The sequence below is a fragment of the Idiotropiscis lumnitzeri genome, chromosome 8, assembly GCF_059441095.1.
Source record: "Idiotropiscis lumnitzeri isolate Australia: NSW breed Sydney's pygmy pipehorse chromosome 8, RoL_Ilum_1.0, whole genome shotgun sequence".
Lineage (NCBI taxonomy): Eukaryota > Metazoa > Chordata > Actinopteri > Syngnathiformes > Syngnathidae > Idiotropiscis > Idiotropiscis lumnitzeri.
This window is the reverse complement of record NC_142398.1, coordinates 8,288,061-8,306,452: the sequence shown is the minus strand read 5'-3', so window position 1 is coordinate 8,306,452 and position 18,392 is coordinate 8,288,061. Positions and strand designations below refer to the sequence as shown.

General features: G+C 40.3%; 1 protein-coding gene across 3 annotated transcripts; it reads left to right on the top strand.

Moving 5' to 3' along the window:
* The first annotated feature begins 4,832 nt into the window (after nt 1–4,832).
* Nucleotides 4,833–17,108, top strand: tmem192 (transmembrane protein 192). Of its 3 annotated transcripts, none has more exons than XM_088303015.1 (6): nt 4,833–4,897; nt 6,035–6,187; nt 7,819–8,080; nt 8,158–8,280; nt 14,224–14,329; nt 16,656–17,108. In XM_088303015.1, exons 2-6 carry the CDS (start codon nt 6,056–6,058, stop codon nt 16,768–16,770), a joined length of 738 nt encoding a protein of 245 aa, XP_088159141.1. In that variant the 5' UTR covers nt 4,833–4,897; nt 6,035–6,055; the 3' UTR covers nt 16,771–17,108. The 3 variants fall into 3 exon arrangements, with proteins under 3 accessions (XP_088159141.1, XP_088159142.1, XP_088159140.1); XM_088303016.1 differs by having other exon boundaries at nt 4,864–4,993; XM_088303014.1 differs by lacking the exon at nt 4,833–4,897 and adding an exon at nt 5,010–5,226.
* Nucleotides 17,109–18,392: the final 1,284 nt, after the last annotated feature.

Below are 18,392 nucleotides of genomic sequence, written 5' to 3'. Positions count from 1 at the left end.
TGAAAAGGGGCGCATTTTTGGGGACAAGGAAAAAGAAGTCGTTGCCCGAGCCCTAAAACCAATAACAAAGAAGTAAATAATGACCTTTATAGGTGTATGCAACTATTGCCAGGCATGGATTGCGAATTACTGAGAAATCACACGACCATTGCTGGACATCATTTATGACAAGCCAATGACATTTGAGAAGAAAAAAAAAAATGTTTGAACACTTGAGGCTGACAAGCTTTTGAACTTGTCAAGCGTGAACTCATTGATTAAGATGTATTAGCACTACCAAATTACTATGAGCCATTTGAGCAAACAGTGACTTCAAAAAATGGTTTCATGACCTTGTGTGGCTGCAGACGCGTAGGGCTCATGAAATCACTTGCATATTAGTCACAACAATCAGATCAAGCAGTTTTCACTGCTGCTTTAAGGAATAAAAAAAAATGACATTCCATCACACGACATTCACATTGCACAGCGACTTAATTGTCACAGGGATATTACGCTAATAAGGTGCGATGCATTTCAGCCCAGCGTCATTTTGTTTTCCGCACCATTAGAAGGCATCACACGACTGTGGAGCCGCTCCAAATTATCACGAACCCCCGACTTGACCTCTTGTTTTTTGACATTCTTTTTCCTTTTTCCTCCCGACTGGAGGAAATCAGACTTGTAACACAGACCAGGTGCGCTTTCAGACTGATAAGAAAGTGACTGAGAACCAAGGTTGTAGGAAGAAATCACGCTGACTTTTATGCGATGGGAGTATTAGTAGTCTGATACCAGCAGATAACTTGTAAAAGAGAAATTGTTCGGATAAGCAGGAAGAGCGTAGGCGGTTGTGAGCTAATTAAGATTTGGGGTTTTCCATTTTGTATGAGTTGTATGGTTACAATGTGGACTGACAAATGTTTATGTGTTCTGTCGACATTGGGCAAACGGCGCTTTAAAAAATCACAGAAGATGAAAGAAAAGTTGTGCATAAAGCACGTCTAAATAAGTATTTGTAAACGCAAAATTCTCTGAACAGAAAATGACACGATTACAATTGAATACTGCCTCGCTGACAATGCAGCAAGGGGTAATGCACACACACACACACACGCAGCAAATCAACTTGACAATTTGATCTCACGCCAGGAAAAAATACACCACTAATTGAATGCACCGTTGGGAGAAAACAAAGGTGCAAACATTGCTGAGGACAGGATCAGCAAATTGGCAGATGGCAAATCCTGGCTGCCTAATTCATTGATTAGAGGAATAAGATGATTGACACACGAGCAGATAGTCGTGTGTCAACAGGGGGAAGTATGATATGAAATTGTTCCCACATATAGACTTCAACAAAAAACTTTTTTTTAGACAAAGTGTTAGTTGTTTGGGTTGCAATATTGTTTGGTTATAATTAATGTGTTTTCAAAATGGATTACGTTGTTTCCAACAACACATGATGATGTTAAAACAGTTGGAAAAAGAGTTGTGTAATCGAATTATCCTGACATTTGGAATTTCAAGAGTGATTTAAAGTGAAAATGATGCATTTTGTGAATAATGTTTGTAACAAGTGGGACAGTTGTTGCAAAATTGACTCAAAGCGTCATTTTGCATACAGTCTGCAGGACTTGTGGAACGCACGAATGGAACTGACTTATCAAGACAAAGAAAAAAAAAGAGACAATGGCCAGACTGTGTTTCAATCACAGCAATGAGGATAGTGACAGCCGAAGGAAGGACACTATCCCCTTTTTATCCTATATGGCCTCACACATAGACTCTCAGGTTCACCAGAACCACCAGCGACTGGCACATCTGTCCCAGTCCACATGAAAGACATGTTTGACCACAATTACTGGCCAGTGTGTTTTGATCCACAGATAAACCACGTCCATGTGGGAGACCAACTCTTCCTCAAGGTGCTGAAACGACCTCGTTGGGACAGTGAACGCTGGGACGGCCCTCATCAGGTGATTGCAGTGACCCCGACGGCAGCAAAAGTTGAGGGGCGTGGCGGCTGGATCCACCAGTCGCAGTGCAAGCTTCTCCGGTTCCCTGCTGACAGGCCGAGCGACGCTGGTCCCTCCGGGTAGGATCTCCACCACGTACACTCTCAGTGTACCGACGAAAGACCACAGTTGGAAAGAGGGTTTTCCGTGGCAAACACACCCCTCTTGGAAAGAGGGTTTTCCGTGGCAAACACACCCCTCTCGGAAAGATGGAGCGAGCCGCCGAACGGCGACTGGGCACAGCCCTGTCGACCAGATGCATCATCTACTTCCTTGCAGGGCTGTGCCTGGTGGAAATCAGCGCACGACCTCGAGACCAGGACGACATCGACGCATCCAAGTTGCACAGCCGCAGACTGCTGTCTACACTCATGTCGAAAAACCTGCAGCTTCTGACAAAAGACTCAGGGACACTGATTAATGTAACCTCTCTTTCACAAGAGTAGGCCATTACCATTCCTCTGAATCAATTGCAGGCCCGCCGAACCCAGTTTGAAAAAGTCTCAGCAATACCAGATTATTCAGGAAGGGTTACACTAGAAGAACAATATACCGAAATAACTGACATGAGTCAGTGGCGAGGTTATTGGTTTTATCTAATGAGTGCTCATGGCGACAATATAAATTGGAGGTCCTGGTCAAATTATATCACTTCTGTTGATGGTGATTACTGATAAAAAATAAAAAGAAATCAAGGAGCACTAAATTGGCATAATAAAATTTGTATTTCCAAAGTCATGAATACTATGGAATTGAAGGTAGCTGCTCAGGTTTCTGTAGCCCTGTCCGAACACCAACCTATGTATACTGACTCCGAAAATGATGAGGACTTTACTGATATGTGAACCCTTTTTGATGACTTCACAGAAAAGCGTTGCAGTTGTGAATGTTTGATGTTCTGGGTTTATTTTGTACATACATGTATTGGACCAAAAACAGCTTTAGCTTTGCCTTATTAACTTTTACTTGTTATTATTTTTGGGCTTTTCGCTTGGGGCATGGGTTTCTACCCTTTTTCTCTGGAGCTTTGGAGTTTTTGGGTAGTTTTTCTCCCCCCTCAAGCGACAGCCTTTGATGATGAGATTTGAAACTTGATAAACAGGAGGGATATGTTAAAGAAATTTAAGTTTGTATGTTCATCTGTTAGTTTTGTTGTTTAGTTTGTCATCTTAGCAAGTTTCAAACTATAACTAATCTTACAGGCCCCCTTTGTTGCACATGCATTCGTATCTTTCTGGCCTCAAATTGAACTGTCCTATGGGTGCCAGGTACGGCTCCTCGCGAATGTGACTCCCCAACGCCAGAGCCCTTTTCTGTGAACACCTCCCTTGAGGTGTTGATGACCTCTTAGACCCTTAGCAGATAAAGAGAGACTCACTCGCTTCTAAGGCCGTAACTTATGACTTGGGGAGGTTCAGCACAAGGCTTGGTACCTCTAAAGCAACAATATCGTCATGGCCAGAGAGATAACTTGTATGTGTCAAGCCTTGTGAAAATACACCATACACCAAAAGATGTCTAGTAATCTGAAACCATTAGAATAGGCTGGAAGAGTGTGATGGAGTCAAATGTCAAGTTTCCCATTCTGTATTGCATATTCAAATTGCTTATGCTGACGCAAATAAAAACCATGTGTGCAGTCGAACACGCTGGCTTCGCCTCGGAGTTCGAGGGCTGCCCCGCGCGTAAATGACAGACAAACTTGGCTGGTTGATTCATTTGTTCAGGCTTGTTTTGATAGAAACATCCCTAACATTTTATTCATAGATTTATAGAAACTTTATTAATCAAATGCAATCCATACGTATTTAACAGAGAACTAAATAAGGGGTTGAAAAAAAATTCAAACAAAAATAACTGTTTTGGACATGGAACAATTATTTCATATTTTATTTAAAAAATCACTTTAAATTAAATAATAATTTGAAATAATTAAAAATGTAACAAAATAATGGGTTAATCATAGGCGGTTTTACAGGGTGTCACCCTCAGCAAATGCCTTGACCACTGGCTGTTGGCAATGAATCTATCAATATTTAATTTAATTAATTAATTAATTTATTTATTTATTTCATAAAAGTTCATTATATTGTCTCCATAGTGTGTATAAAATGTGTGTTTAGAATTCACTCCCACTCTGACCCACCTCCCTACTTTCACGCGCCCAAAAAAAAAACAGATGGCAGATAAACATATATTTAATATGTTCAAATGGTCTGTCAACTGTAACAACTTTACATCGAGGTCTGGTGTATTTCTGTCAATCACTTTAACTGTGTATATTAAAAAACAGAAATATGAAAACTAATAATATATAAATTAAAAAATAGCTACATTTGCATTTCATTATTTTTATTCAAATGTACAGAACAGAGAGGTATATGTACATCGTAATATTAAAAAGACTTCACAGGACAGGAAGCATTATTCAGTTTATTATATTTGATTGAAAATTCACTGAAACAATTTATATATCCATCCAACCATTATCTGATCCGCTTATATACAAATCATATAACAATATAAAATAATAATGGTGTGTTTGTAACGTGATTTGTGGAATAAATAATTCAATTAAACATTGCCAAAGACGCTACGCTGTTATAAAAAGGTCACGTGAATTCTCCAAGCCAATCAATAGCAAAAAAAAATAAAAAAATGCCTAGTGTAATAATATTGCTCAATGATACATTTGGAATTTAATGACGTATAATAATCACCAAATGCATTTTACGGGTATAATTATTTTTTTAGCAGATTCTTTAGGTATATATAATTGTAAATAACAAGTAAAAAAAAAAACAATTTGGCGCGTTTTGAAACGATACAAATAGCGGAAGTGCTAAGACGCAAGGCGTCACGTGATAGACACATGTCGGCGAGTGTTTCAGTTTGGTAGGGTAGGTACTGGGTTTTGGTTTACAGTCACCCTAACTGTCGCAAATGATGTATCCTGTGGCTAAATTCGGTCATTAAAGACGAAGCTAAAATTTTTCGTTAGCGTTCGGAATTAGATGCCAACTTGGTTCATGTTTTTCCGCCTTGTTGGTCATGTGAATATGACGTGAACGTACGGGAAATCGGAGGCACCAAAATAGCATCGCTTGGATTTGCGCCACACTTGAGCATTTTTCCCCGCCACCTGACAAGAGTTTGTAATGTGTCGTTCTTTCTTCGAAAAAAAGCCAAGTATTAAAACCAAATGGAGTCCGAGGGAGCTTTTTATGCTGTACGTACCCAATATTTGTATCAGTTGTTCGTCCTTTAGCTCGTAGTTGCGTGTTGGTAATAGCCAATGAAGCTAACATGCTTCGTGTTGTTATGATAACAAACCATTCCGCATAACAAGCGTCGTTTTTTTTACCTCTATACATGGAAGATTGACACATTGATTTCAACTTAAATACATTCTATGTGCCACGGATGCTCTCAATAAAACGATAATAACCACACATAAGTATAAATCAAAAAGTCTATGGTATTGACTATTAAATTGAATAAACTCTCCTTATAAACTCAACTAATATACTTGGCTTATTAGCTACATAAGAGGAGAGATATAAAAGTTGGACGCCAGTATAAACTACCACCTAAGTGAGTTTACAGACCTGCTGGGGCCCCTGGCAACAAGGGCCAAGGTTACTGTACCCATGTGTGCTATCATGTATTGTTATTAAGGCTCGTCTGCTATCTAATACTATTGATAAGCCTAATGGGAAGGTGTTTTGTTTGTATTTAAAAAATGAACCCCTAAATATAATAGTTTATGTAACATGGCTTCATAATTGTTTACATGTTGGATGCATGGTGTTGATGCCATATTGATCATCTCTGTATTAAGTGCTTTGTCGCCATCTTGTGGTATCCATACACTTTTACGAACCCAAAGCAAGGCAAAAAAAAGGCTTCATCGTCCTCTGTTAGAGTATTAACAGGACTGTAAATTTTCTTTAGGTATCAACACACTTTTCATGGAATATTGTGTAATATGAAATCCAATATTGCAGAAGTGAAGTCATTTTTTGTCACGTTTGTAGCACGCAGGGTCTTCTGTGGACATGACGCGCAGCGAGGAGGATTCCCTGGTGGATGGGCCGCTCATCTCTGCTGATGCCCTCCACGCCGCTATCAGGCGAGAGTTCCGCAGCGTGCCCACTGCCTGCTACGCAGTCCTGCTGTCTCTGATACATGTATGAACAGAAACACACACACACATTCCGAAGTAAAAATTTCCTGTCCCATTACGACAACATTTTTGCTTGAATTAAATAAACAATTACTAATTTCTTTGCTTTGCCCCCTTATTTTTTAAGCACAGTTTTACAGTGTACAAATGTTGTCGATATTTAATGTCTTTATATTGGCTATAGCGGTATGTCAACTTGTGAGTGACCCAACCTTACAAGTTTTTTCAGATATTAGTTGTCACTGCAGATTATTTTCCCCTTGACATGTCAGCAAAAAATTGAGACACACGCACCAGATGGTGGCAGCGAAACTCACAAAAAAGCAGCAGTTTGGCAGCCAGTGAATAAGATCACTGTCAAACTACACGTAAAACAAAGTCCATTAATGTGAGGCTAACACATAATAAGAAACTCCATTCTAATGAAACTCACATTGTTTTACTAGTTAGAAACCTTTATTTAAACACCAATGGTCCAGCAACAAATACAAAAAGTGCATACAACAATTTTCTCAGATGTATTCTTTATCCGTTGTAAAAGATTACTAATATTAGTCACTATTGGTATTAGAGGGGTTTTTTTTTAAGTTAATTTAAAATATTTTTGTTTTTTTAGGAGGGCGCAACTCACTTTTTTGTGGATAATGATTATTGGTGCTTTATCCCGGCTTATTCAATTATTGTTTAGGAGATAAAATGTTTTTTTTTTCTTCAATTTGGGTAATCTTCGTCAATTATTCGTAGATTTTCATTATTTTGGTCCCTATTCCCTGAGAATACTCAGGGTCCACTGTAAGTTAATATTTACATTACCGGAAGTCCTCAGGTTACGATGTACTCGAGATGTACAGAGAGTGCTGGCAGCTGGGAGAAACAGTATTGACTTTATATTTAACTTTACCTGTAATTTAATCTCGCTCAAACATGAAGTATAAAGTGTACATTTATGCTGATTGTAATAATTCAGCCACATTTTTTTTACGCACGCCAATGACGAAAAGCCTTGCCTCATTATTACCACCAAATACTGTATTACTACCTCCTATCAAATCGCTCCTCTGTAGAAATGCCCCACACGCTGGACCACATTTAATTCTGTAAACACTACGTTGTGAGTGACGTTGCCTCTTTTGCACCTGGGTCACTGGGGATGCATATGCAAGGTCGCATTTGTAATGTAATGTGAACACTTACACTAAACTAAACCCTTTTTCACATGATAGCCCCACTTCTTAGCAGTGTTTGGTATGTACAGGAACTTGTTTTTTATTTAAATCTATTTTATTTTATTAATATAAACTTTAAAACATGTATTTGTATATTAACTCAGAAATTGATGGCGTATTCATGGGTTAATTGCGATTTTCACGGAAATTCAGGTTACATCGCCAGGTAGGAACGGAACTGTTTGTAAATTGAGCACTTCCTGTATTATGCTGCTATACTGCCCCCTAGTGACCAAAGCCCACAAATCCTCCACTCGATACCTATTAGGCTTCATTAGGTTAACATTTTCCCTCTTTACATTCCATTTAAATTATGTTATAACTTAGTTGTTTTTTTTATAAAGTATAAACGTCGCATATTTTTAGAATGGCTCGACGGCATATCAATTAATGTATTCGCCTCTTCCAGGTGCTGTATGTGATTCTGTCTGTGTGCGTGGCCGTGCTGTGCGTATTGAAGCTCGGCCAGGAGGAAGTTTGCTCTGACATCCTGGAGCCTGTGCGGGGTGACAGCGCAGTGATCTTTGGCAAAGCAGTCCTGTGGGTGCTAGTTCAGGTGTTCACCCGCTGCGCCCAGCACCACCACAGCCGGGCCCGCAGCAGAGGCTACCTGCGCTTCTACAGAAGTACCAGCACGCTCAGGCAGCTGCCTCTCACAATACACTCCGCAGGTAAACGCCCGAGATGTCATTCGGTAGAGACTAGGATGCGATCATGATACGCTAAGTCTGGTCACGTGGTCTTGCAGGGAACGTGATGCTGTTGGTCGTCATGGCGGCAAGACTGTCAGTTGCTTTGCACGCCTACATGCTGATCAGCGTCTTGGCCTTGGAGCTACTTTTGGCATTGCCATGCCTCATCTATTATACAGGTAAATATATTTTTGTGGTGATAGACCTGCTTTATGTGGTTAAAAAAACACAACAAAGAAAGTTTGGGTTTGTGATCACAAAGTTGTAGTTGTAAAATTTGGGCAAAATGACCGGCTTTCTTAAGCCGCACTTGAAAAAAGACACACCCTATTAGATTTTATTGCTCACTAACACACACACTCTCAAACACACACACACTACCCCCCACACAATGTGAGAGGGCATTGGCATGACAATAGCCACCCTGCCCTTTTCAAACCCGACAGCATGACAATCAAGCATTCTGCTCCGTCTTCTGTCCCTCCCACTCTCTGTCCTGCAACTTATCTGCTGATTTTTCACTTTGGATCTCACACACACGCACACACACCCCATTCTGAGCGTTATATGAGGTCCCATCCATTGTCCCATGCACTTCCTTGGAAAGATCAGGAACACTGTAGCCACATGGAAATTGTCATTTTCAACCTTTGTGGCTCATTTGTAATGATTTTTTTTTTCAGTTAAATGCAATGAAATGATTCATTTTCAGAGGAAATCAGAAATGATGACATTGGCCAGTCAACTCCTTTTTCACAATTTAAACCAAGTGTTGCCTTGTCTTAAAAAAATCATTACCTGACACATCAGCTTTCCCCATTAAAGTGAATGGAAATTACATTGATCCATTTCAGCACCCCCCCTCCAAAAAAACCAACAAACGACTATATCGTAAAAAGCTTTTTTTTCTAAATCATAAAAATGTAGTCACCAGTGTTTTTTAAAGACTTTGTGGGGGTGGGTGTGTGTGTGTGTTTGAAGGAAGACTGCAGTTAGAGAATGCCTGATAGGATATTGATCAGGTAGATAGCCGTATTGAAAGGAAATACATATTAAAAGGGTATTTGGGCCGCCACGGGGCACAGATGGGCAGATACCAACCCACCCACACACATACATGCAGGTGAAGATAAGGTATTAGTGTTTAGCCTAGCCACAGGCTTGCTAGCCCTCGGCCACTCGAACCCGCCCGCCCGCCACCTCCCCCTCACACGCACACACACACACACCCACACATTGTCCAAGTGTTTACAGTGTTTGTGGATGAGGTCAGTCTGTGCTGCATTCCAGCTCGGATCAGTGTAGTGAGCCATGACACAGAGCCAAGCACAAAATAAGTAAATGAATCAATACAAATAAAATAAAATTGAATACAGACGCACAGCATTACTCCAAGCATTATTCTAGAGCCAGAAAGTTAGAGGAGAGATTCGCTGTACTCCCAAGGCAACTCCATTTTTTTGGATTAGAAATTCCCTTGCAGTACAAGTGGCATTTTGGGGGGAAATTTGGGGGGAAACCCAGAACAGTGGAGCTCGCACAGTCGTAGGTGAGTTTGAAAAATTCACTGAGCATGCGTTTTTTATGCCATTCATTTAGAAACACATGTTCAAATTTGCTGTTCGGTTAGTCAGAGTACCCAATGCCCATTTGAATTCATTTCAATGGGGAAAGGTGATTTGAGATGCAAGAATTTTTCATCTCTATTGTGACCATGGAACAAGTACTGTATCGCTACTCCAACTTGTTGTCCCTGATCCCTTAATGGATTGCCTCATTCTTTGTCTGCCTTTCAGTGACTCTTCCAGTCTCTCTGTTGCAATCTGATGATGACACAGTGGCCACTTCCTTCTGAGTAAATTCTGTTTGAATCCTCGCCATGGTGGTCTTTATCATTTGTTAGGCATCGTCTTGGTCATGTGACGTCCAAACGTGAACTGCATTTAAATACCAATTCTAATTGAACCAGGAAATGTGTTTGTCCATTTGTTGATCAGTGACATCAGCAGTTTGCGACCGAGTTAAAGACGCTGAAACACAGTTAGGGAAGTAAGGAGCTTTCAGCTCCTTGTCAGAGAACAGCATGAAGTCAAAGAAGTTCATGAAGTTAAACATTGAACAGGCAGGCAAGTACAGTGAAGGTGACAGATGCTAAGTTGTTTGGAGGAGGGTGGGTGTAGTTCTCTGTCGAAGATCGAGAGAGAGCCTGCAGCCATGAAGTCCTTACAGGAAGACCTCATTCTACTCTCTTTGAAGTGCGTGCTCGATTGTGAGTGGGAGTGTTTGTGTGAGTTTGTGTGTGTGTTTGACGTCTCTGCTGTATGTTTCTGACCTCTCATTTGAAAATGAATGCTGCCCACGTGCTCCACGCACATCAAAGCCGTTCCTCGGCCTTCAAAGGTTCGCTCGCTCATGTCTTCGCTGCAAAAGCGCTACAGGGCACATGCCGACGATAGCATGCAACGCGTGCACACGCAAAGTCGGAGAGAGGGAGGGAGAGAGAGAGAGAGCGAGAGAGAGAGGGGGGGGGGAGACTATAATATGGAGGCGCAAAATGCAACACCTCCTTTCAACCAACCATTCGTCTATCCATCACTGGCATCTCCTGTCTGTTTGACCGTTTCATCCTTTTTCTTTCAGCATTTAGTCATCAAAGGAGCCTATCCCAACTATATTCGGGCTGTAGGTGGGGTACATGCTGAATTGGTTGCCAGCCAATCGCAGAAATATGAACTATACTGCTCATAAAGTAAAATATGAACAGCAGCAAGCATAGTCAGAAGTGTTTAATGTGACAAAAAGTTGTCAATGGAATCACCAGCAATACTAACTGTACTATGGAGTATGCAGAGGTGAGAGTGAGCAAATGTGAGAATAGTCCGCAGCGTTGAAATCACAAAAATTCAATAAACAGCCATTGAGAAGGAAATAATCCGCAGTGGATTGGAAATTACTCATGGAAAATTGACAAACTGAACACTATACTACATGAAAATGATCAAAAGAGGCAAAAATAGTCAGCATGGATGTAGGAAAAAAAACATAGTATGCTCGATAGCACTTTTTTGTCAGACCGATACCAGTATGAGTATTCTCTCTTGAGTACTGATACCTCTAGTACGTTTGCTGTATAAAATTTCAATTTACACAATGATAAAAAAAAAAATCAGACGTAGATGATAATTCATCAATGTATCAAACTGCCGCAGTAGAGCGCCAACTACTGCTGAGGAGGACTCAATGTCTTTTTTGCCTTAAAGTGTCTCGCTGATATCGGTAGCCTCCCGAGATGCGCGTTACCATAGATAATGGTGATATCAGCACGATACCGTCACCTGATCTTGCTTGTTGACCATTCGTACATCTGTAATTTTCAATATACATAATATACGCACAATACTTTGCATACAGATGTGAATGTGAAAAATCAAACGCAGCAAAAATAGTCATTTGCCATCGAACATGATGACCACACATGCAGTAGCAATACTTCTTGCATACAGCACATGAGTTGGAAATGAAACCACATGTTGTTGATCATTGTATAATTGTTGCATATTATTCCGCTTCCTGTTCTTACTGCATGCTGCTCCACATTATAGAAATCTACTTTCCATTTATATTCTGTGCAGTAGATGCAGTTTTCACAAATCAAGAGCTCATACCAACAGTTTGACTTTTCAGGAAGCAGTGACATTTATTGGCAATACCTGAAACACCTTTTAGAACGTATTTATTGTCTACGTAATAGCACTGGAGTTGTGTCATTTGTACAAACAAATGGTCAATAAATGCAACAGCAGCATCAAACTATTGTGTTGCGCTCTGTTAAATGCTTCTCACATACCACATGTATTTACACACACACACGCGTATTTAGGGCCTCATTATGCAGGAATGCTCAGTATTTCTTTGGATTGTGTGTCAATGCTGCAATGGAGCAAAGCAAAGGTTGCGCTCTTTAGAATCTCTGTGACAATTTCCTCGGACTAATGACGCTCCAGTCTTATCAATACTGGGGAGACTACCCCCATGACACTTGCGCCGCCGTCATTTTAGCAGACTCGTTCTCATGTTTAAAGAGCCTGTAAATTGAATTCCATTCAGAGATTTCTTTTAGATTCTACATGTCTGAAGGTCATTTATTGAAAATGTGCAAAAACTGAAAACGCCGTTATGTATAACTCTGGTGTGGAGATGCAGTTAGCTAACTAGCTATGTGCAGCTTCCCTGGATGCCGCAATGTCTACTTTCTCGTTGATCGAATTAATCACAATTCCGTCTGTCTTAGAAGACATTTCACCTTCCAGCATCATCAGTTCATGTAAGGCTAGTTAGGGCGGCGTTAGACTAGAAAAGCTAGTGCAGTGTAGGAACAGCAATGTGATCATATGCAAAGCCTTGTGGGTATATCAGCTAGCAGGAATTTAATTTCCCTGAAATGAAATGAGGAGGCCCTAGTCGCCTGTGAGCTAGCTAGTAGCCAGCGGTTCTCGTCGTGACAATGAAAGCCCCACATTGTCCCGCTGGGATGTATTGAAACCACAGGAGTCTTTAAGCCAAAGTATGTCAGCTGCTCAAACAGGTCGTGATGTGTTGGCTTTAGAAAGATGTGTTGTATTTGATTAAAAGTTGGCAGTTCACCGGGGTTTTCTTTCAGCACATTCATGGACAACATTTGAAAACAGCAGCTAATTGTCACCAATTTGAAGTCTCATTTCATATTCTTTGCATTTTTTTTTTTTTAATCACTCAAAAGTGTTGTTAACTGCAGTCTTCTCTTTGGTATGTCCAATTTACATTTACTCTCACCTAAAAGATGTGTGGTTCACTCTAACCCAAATGTTTGACTTTTGTAACATACGTATTCCGCCTCTGCCTGCGGCGACCACCCCGATGCTCCACACCTCGCCGCCGGGCCCATCCCACCCATTCCCCCCCCTGAGTAAAGGCGTATGTTCAGGGCATGAGAATTGGAGCTCTAAGTGCAGGATATGGCGGCCCATAAGAGCTAAGTGCGGGTTATAACGGCTCGTGTGTGTGCGTGTGTGTTTAGAGGGCGGCCAGGGAATGGAAGCCTGTAAAAGGAAAGAAAAAAAAAAGAGAAAACACTGGCTGTACACTTTCCCACCTGCCTCGTTACAGCGGCTAGAAAACTCTCACTGATAGGTTGCGTCTTTGTGTCTTGTGAGTAAATGCAGAGGACAATATTAGGACTTGGGTCTTGCTTGCCTAAAACTTATGGAAGACTTGACTTGACTTTGACTTGCTAGTCATGAGACTCAACTTGACTCGGTTTAGAATTGAACTGCATGACCTGACAAGGTTTGCCTGTTCACATTTGAACATTTTCAAAGGTAGTGTGCCAACTTCATTAATCGCTATAAAACCCACGAAAACGAGTTAAATGCATTCATTTAGCATTTTAGCTCACCTATAGCTGGCCCGACATAAACTAAGTTTCACGTTGATTATATGTTTAATTGAGAGGACAAAAATGTTATTAGATATCGATGTGGGGCCATTAAAAAAAAAATTCTGATTGTTGGGCCGCAAGCTGTGTAACGCCACTCCAAGTTGAAGTTTATTGTCGAAATTAAACATAAAATAAAGAGAATTACACCGATCGTATTTTTAAACAACCACATTGCTTTGCCTGAGAAAAGTTCACTTAGCTTGATGCTCACACAAAATATGAAATACCACTGAAATGCTAACATTAGCATCACTAATCAGTTTTAGAAGTAATGGCTATTTGATCAAAGTCAGCGAGCAACTCATGAACACGCATAATATAACACAACTCAGGCATATATTCTTTATCCTCTACAAAAATGACTACTATTACAGTCACTATTTGAGAAGTCTATTCTTCCTCGTTTGTCTGCATGATCTACAGTACGAATACTGCCTCCCGGTGGCCAAGACAGTGACACCAGAAGGAGCAGCACAATCAATTGGATTGCAGCATTAAATAATATGTCAAGGCACCCCTTTATGTTGTGAATGAGTAAGATTATTTAACGTGATTCAAGTCAAACATATCCTGGCTTGATTTTTGCTTCCACCTCTGACAATTGGTCACCGGTGATAAAATGTATTCTGCTTTTGCTTCTCCCTAGTCAAAGTGATGGTCTTCAACATGGAGCGACCGGCGCCTGACGTCAGCCAGGAAGAACACTCGCACAACTTCAGCGTCACAAGCTTGCCCACAGAGACGGGATTCAGGTGGGGCCGCACACACATTATTGACACTGTAAAAGCCGTCTCCGCCATGTTCGTTTACGCTGAGGTTAACGGCTCAGCTAATAAATTTTAAATCTGCCCTCATTCCTCCTAGCATGTAATTGCACACACCAAAGAAACTAAATCTTGGTTATTTGCCGCCTCTATTTTTACCAATTGTCCTGCCAAGTAGATATTATTCCGGACCGCGCGATGGTTCGGACCGGACCCATGACCAATCTATGATGATTTATTTTCAGGGCGCATTCGCAAACGTTGGCGCTGCAATTCTAGTTAAAACGGAAAAGGCGTCACTGATTTGAGCCAATCAAATCTTTTGTTTACGATCCACTGCCAATTGCGCAGCAGACCGGAAGAGAGTGCTGCTGACACTATGCCTTGCTAAAAAGTTAGCGAGGTCGATGCGTGTTGTTTTAAATGAATGGACGGAGAAATTTAGTTTTGTTCTGGCTGCAGCCGATTCAAAACCAGTGTGCATCATATGCTCCGAAACCGTCGCAACATTGCGACGCGCCACTACGGAACAAAGCACCGCCCTTTTTTTGCAAAGTTATCCGCTGAAGTTTGAGGTGAGCGCACGCAAAAACATCGAACTTTGAGTGCAGTATAACAGATGTTTACATTTTCGTTTACAGCCCAGCGGCATGCAAACGAATGTTCACTAAAAGTATCGTGGATTTTGGGGAAACATAAAAAAAACATTCAGTGATGGGGAAGTTGTGAAGGAGTGCTTAAATGCGGTTGCACAAACATTATTTAAAGGAAATAACAAAGGCCAGATGTGTGAAATAATCGACCAAATCCCAATGGCCCTGACTCCGTTCCAACCCAGATTGAAGTCACTGGCAGGGCAGTCACAAACTCATTTTTCTCATTAAGAGATGTTAAAAAAATATTCAAAAGAAAAGGTGGTGTCAAAGCTCATTTTGTATTAGTTTTTCATTATTTTTATTGATTGTGTACTGAACATGTTGACCTGTTTTACTTGGATAATTAGGCTTTCCGTTTTTTTTAGGCTGATAAGATGTTAACTCAATGCTTAGCACTTGATATATTTCTGCAGGAGATATTTGACTGTTTTTTTTCTGGAAGGGGCAAACTTAAGTTCCTGGAGCCACATTTTCTTGAATGTGAAATAAACGCCTTATATTTGTTTGACTGGCAAAGGTGTTTAATGGGAACATTGCTAAATATTTAGTATATAAGTGCGCTCTGTTGAAAATGACTAAATATTGAAACTATATAAAAATGTGAACATAGGCTAGACATTAATTAAGGGAAGTTGGACTTTGTTTCGGACCTTTTAATTGGAAGAAATTTTGGACCTCTGTGACTTTTAATTGAATACCTCTGATATATTGTATGCACAGAGCTGTGGACCTCACCACAAATATAACGGGACCTGTCAAACTTCTTCTGTCATTCCTAATGCATTAACCCAGACAGTAGTTTAGTGGTGTAGTTGCTGTCCTAACTCAAAATGGTCATTCAATACAGCTGATCAGTGAAAATTTGCTTTCATTCCCATCGAAGGTTCCAGGAGGTTTTTGCGCTCACTTATTTGTACTTGGAATCGAAACTATTCAAATCTGATGTGTTCAGACCTTCCACGCCAAACGATTCAGGGTCTCTTTAAAATATTATTCTCCTAGCCGGGTTCGTTTCTGCCGCCGTTAATCGTATCGGATCTAAATTTAGACAGGTGGTCCAAACACACAAAGGTTCTTCAAAAGATCCAGAGCAAAGTTCTTGCAGTTGAAACACAAACTACACAGCCCTATAACGAATTTGGCTACTGGGCGTCCAAAAGTTTTTGGATCTCTTGTAGAGTCTGACTGATTAATCGGCCAGATGTTTTTTATTGTTTTCTTTTACCTTTACTTTTATTTATTTTCATTTTTTATTTTCCTCATTAGCACATTGCAACATACAATTTTTGGCTATTTTTTCTCCTTTATAAAGTTAAAGAATATAAGGGCAAAGTAATGTAAAACAGTCAAATGTTTTGCCTGTAATTCATGCTTTATTGTCGTTAGTATTAAGGAACCTTTTTTTTTTTTTAATTGATCGGCCAATTAATCATTTATTGGAATTTAATAGAGTGATTAAGGTGATTTATCAGTTCTAACAAAAGACGCTGCTGAGTGGGAGGGGTGATGGCGTTTTGTCCTTTCAAGATATCCAAGAACTTTTTAATTCTTGGAACCTTTGGCGTGGGGGCTGTTGCACTGAACATATCTCATTTGAACTGCTTAAATTTTCTGTGGAATTGTGTTCTGATGAGTTCCTGCTCTATGGTGCATTTCAGGGAGGGTTCCTGCCTTGAAGAAGTGGTGGAGAAGCAGGCGGACCTGATCGAGTACCTGAAGCAGCACAACAGCTTGCTGAGCAGGAGGCTGCTCAACCTGACCGCTCAACACTGAACAGCAACTTCACCGCCGTTCTGGACCCCCACCAAGCACACGGTCCACTTGACCAAGACCGGATTCAGGTCATACTTGCACTCTGCTCGCCTCTCACCTGAAACAGACAGATAGGACAAGGTGGTTCCGTGGTGAGGGGGTAGCTGCACTGAAAGTGGCCAACGTTTAAAGAGGCGTCCCAGGTCACAGGTGGGAGTGGGAGTGGGTGTGGGTGTGGGTGGCGTCCCAGGAAAGCTGCTTCTCTGCCTTTTTTAAGGAGACTTTGAATAAAATGTAAATAGTGCTGTCAGATTGTATATCATTGTGCGCTTACAATGTTAATAAATGTTTAACCTTGAGCTCCGCGGCTATTGTATTTTTGTATTTTATGTTTTTTTTTTACAAATGCTTTGTTGAAATTTAGCCACCAAGCAAATGCTAATTACTTTTGAATAAACCCTTAATTAGCTAGATGTACTCAATGAGTGTTCATTTTTATATTCAACAAGATAATTGTTCAAATAAAGACTCAACTGATTTGAATTTTTTCCGATAGTCCCTTCAATTCTCTGGGGTTCAGGAAATAGAACTAGTCAGACATCTGAGCTACTTTTCTTATCCTTCCGAGGACCTGCGCCCAAAATGCAGACCTCACATGATATAGAGAGTCCCTCACACTAGACAGGTTTTCCTATCATAGTCATCACGGTTGAAATCGTACTTCCTATCGTCGTCCGTCTCAGGGGTCCGAGGCCAGGTCCCACAATTGGGCCCCTTCTGGTCCCACGACTTATCCCAATTTTGACATCCTGCAATCTTGTCTTTGGTGTGTATGTGTTCAGATCTTAAATTGTCGTGTCTTCGTGTGATTGTCTCAATTGGGCCCTATTGACTCCGTTGTGCAAGTCTCGTGTCCAATTCGTTGCGTCTTTGGCCGTACTGTCTATGAGGCAAGTGTGCTTGATCGGTTTTGTTGTGTCTTTGGCAGAATGTGAAGTGTTGTCACTTTTATACGCAGACTGACTGTGTGCGTGCGTGAGTTGCAAATGTGGAGTGCAGATCATAAACAGTCTAAAGAATTCAACACATTTAAACGAAGTAATTTATGAATAATGAGAATAATATAAAACCAGCAAACACAATCACTTGTCATTACTGTGCACAGTACTTCTATTTTCATTTGATTAATGCTTTTTGTTCAATAAATGCTTAACACCGGCAGCAAATATAAACCTGTCAATGTTAAGGATCGACATTCTGTCACGTAAATGCTTAATTCCACAGGATAATGGACAGCTTCCTCACAGTGTATGTAAATATATATATATATATATAATTTATTCATGCCGTGGCATACATTTTAGCATTTTGGGCTATATTATCCAGATCTAGATGACAAACATCGTGACAAATGCGTAGAAAATACACTTGAATATTTGAATTTTTTTATTAAAAGGAATAAAATGTATTCAATAAACATTTGAAGTGCATACAATGCATTATTCGTATATATACAGTATTATATGTATATATATATATATATATATATATATATATATATATATATATCATACACACACACACACACATATTTGTCAACAAAATAGTCGCAAGCACCTATTTGGTACACAGCTTGTTGAATC

What these genes read in the sequence shown, in the direction of transcription:
- tmem192 (XM_088303014.1), top strand. Translation starts at nt 5,200, where the DNA reads ATGGAGTCCGAGGGAGCTTTTTATGCT. An exon ending in CCGAGGGAGCTTTTTATGCT is followed by an intron (nt 5,227 to 6,034) that starts GTACGTACCCAA and finishes TCACGTTTGTAG; the next exon opens with CACGCAGGGTCTTCTGTGGA. An exon ending in TCCTGCTGTCTCTGATACAT is followed by an intron (nt 6,188 to 7,818) that starts GTATGAACAGAA and finishes CGCCTCTTCCAG; the next exon opens with GTGCTGTATGTGATTCTGTC.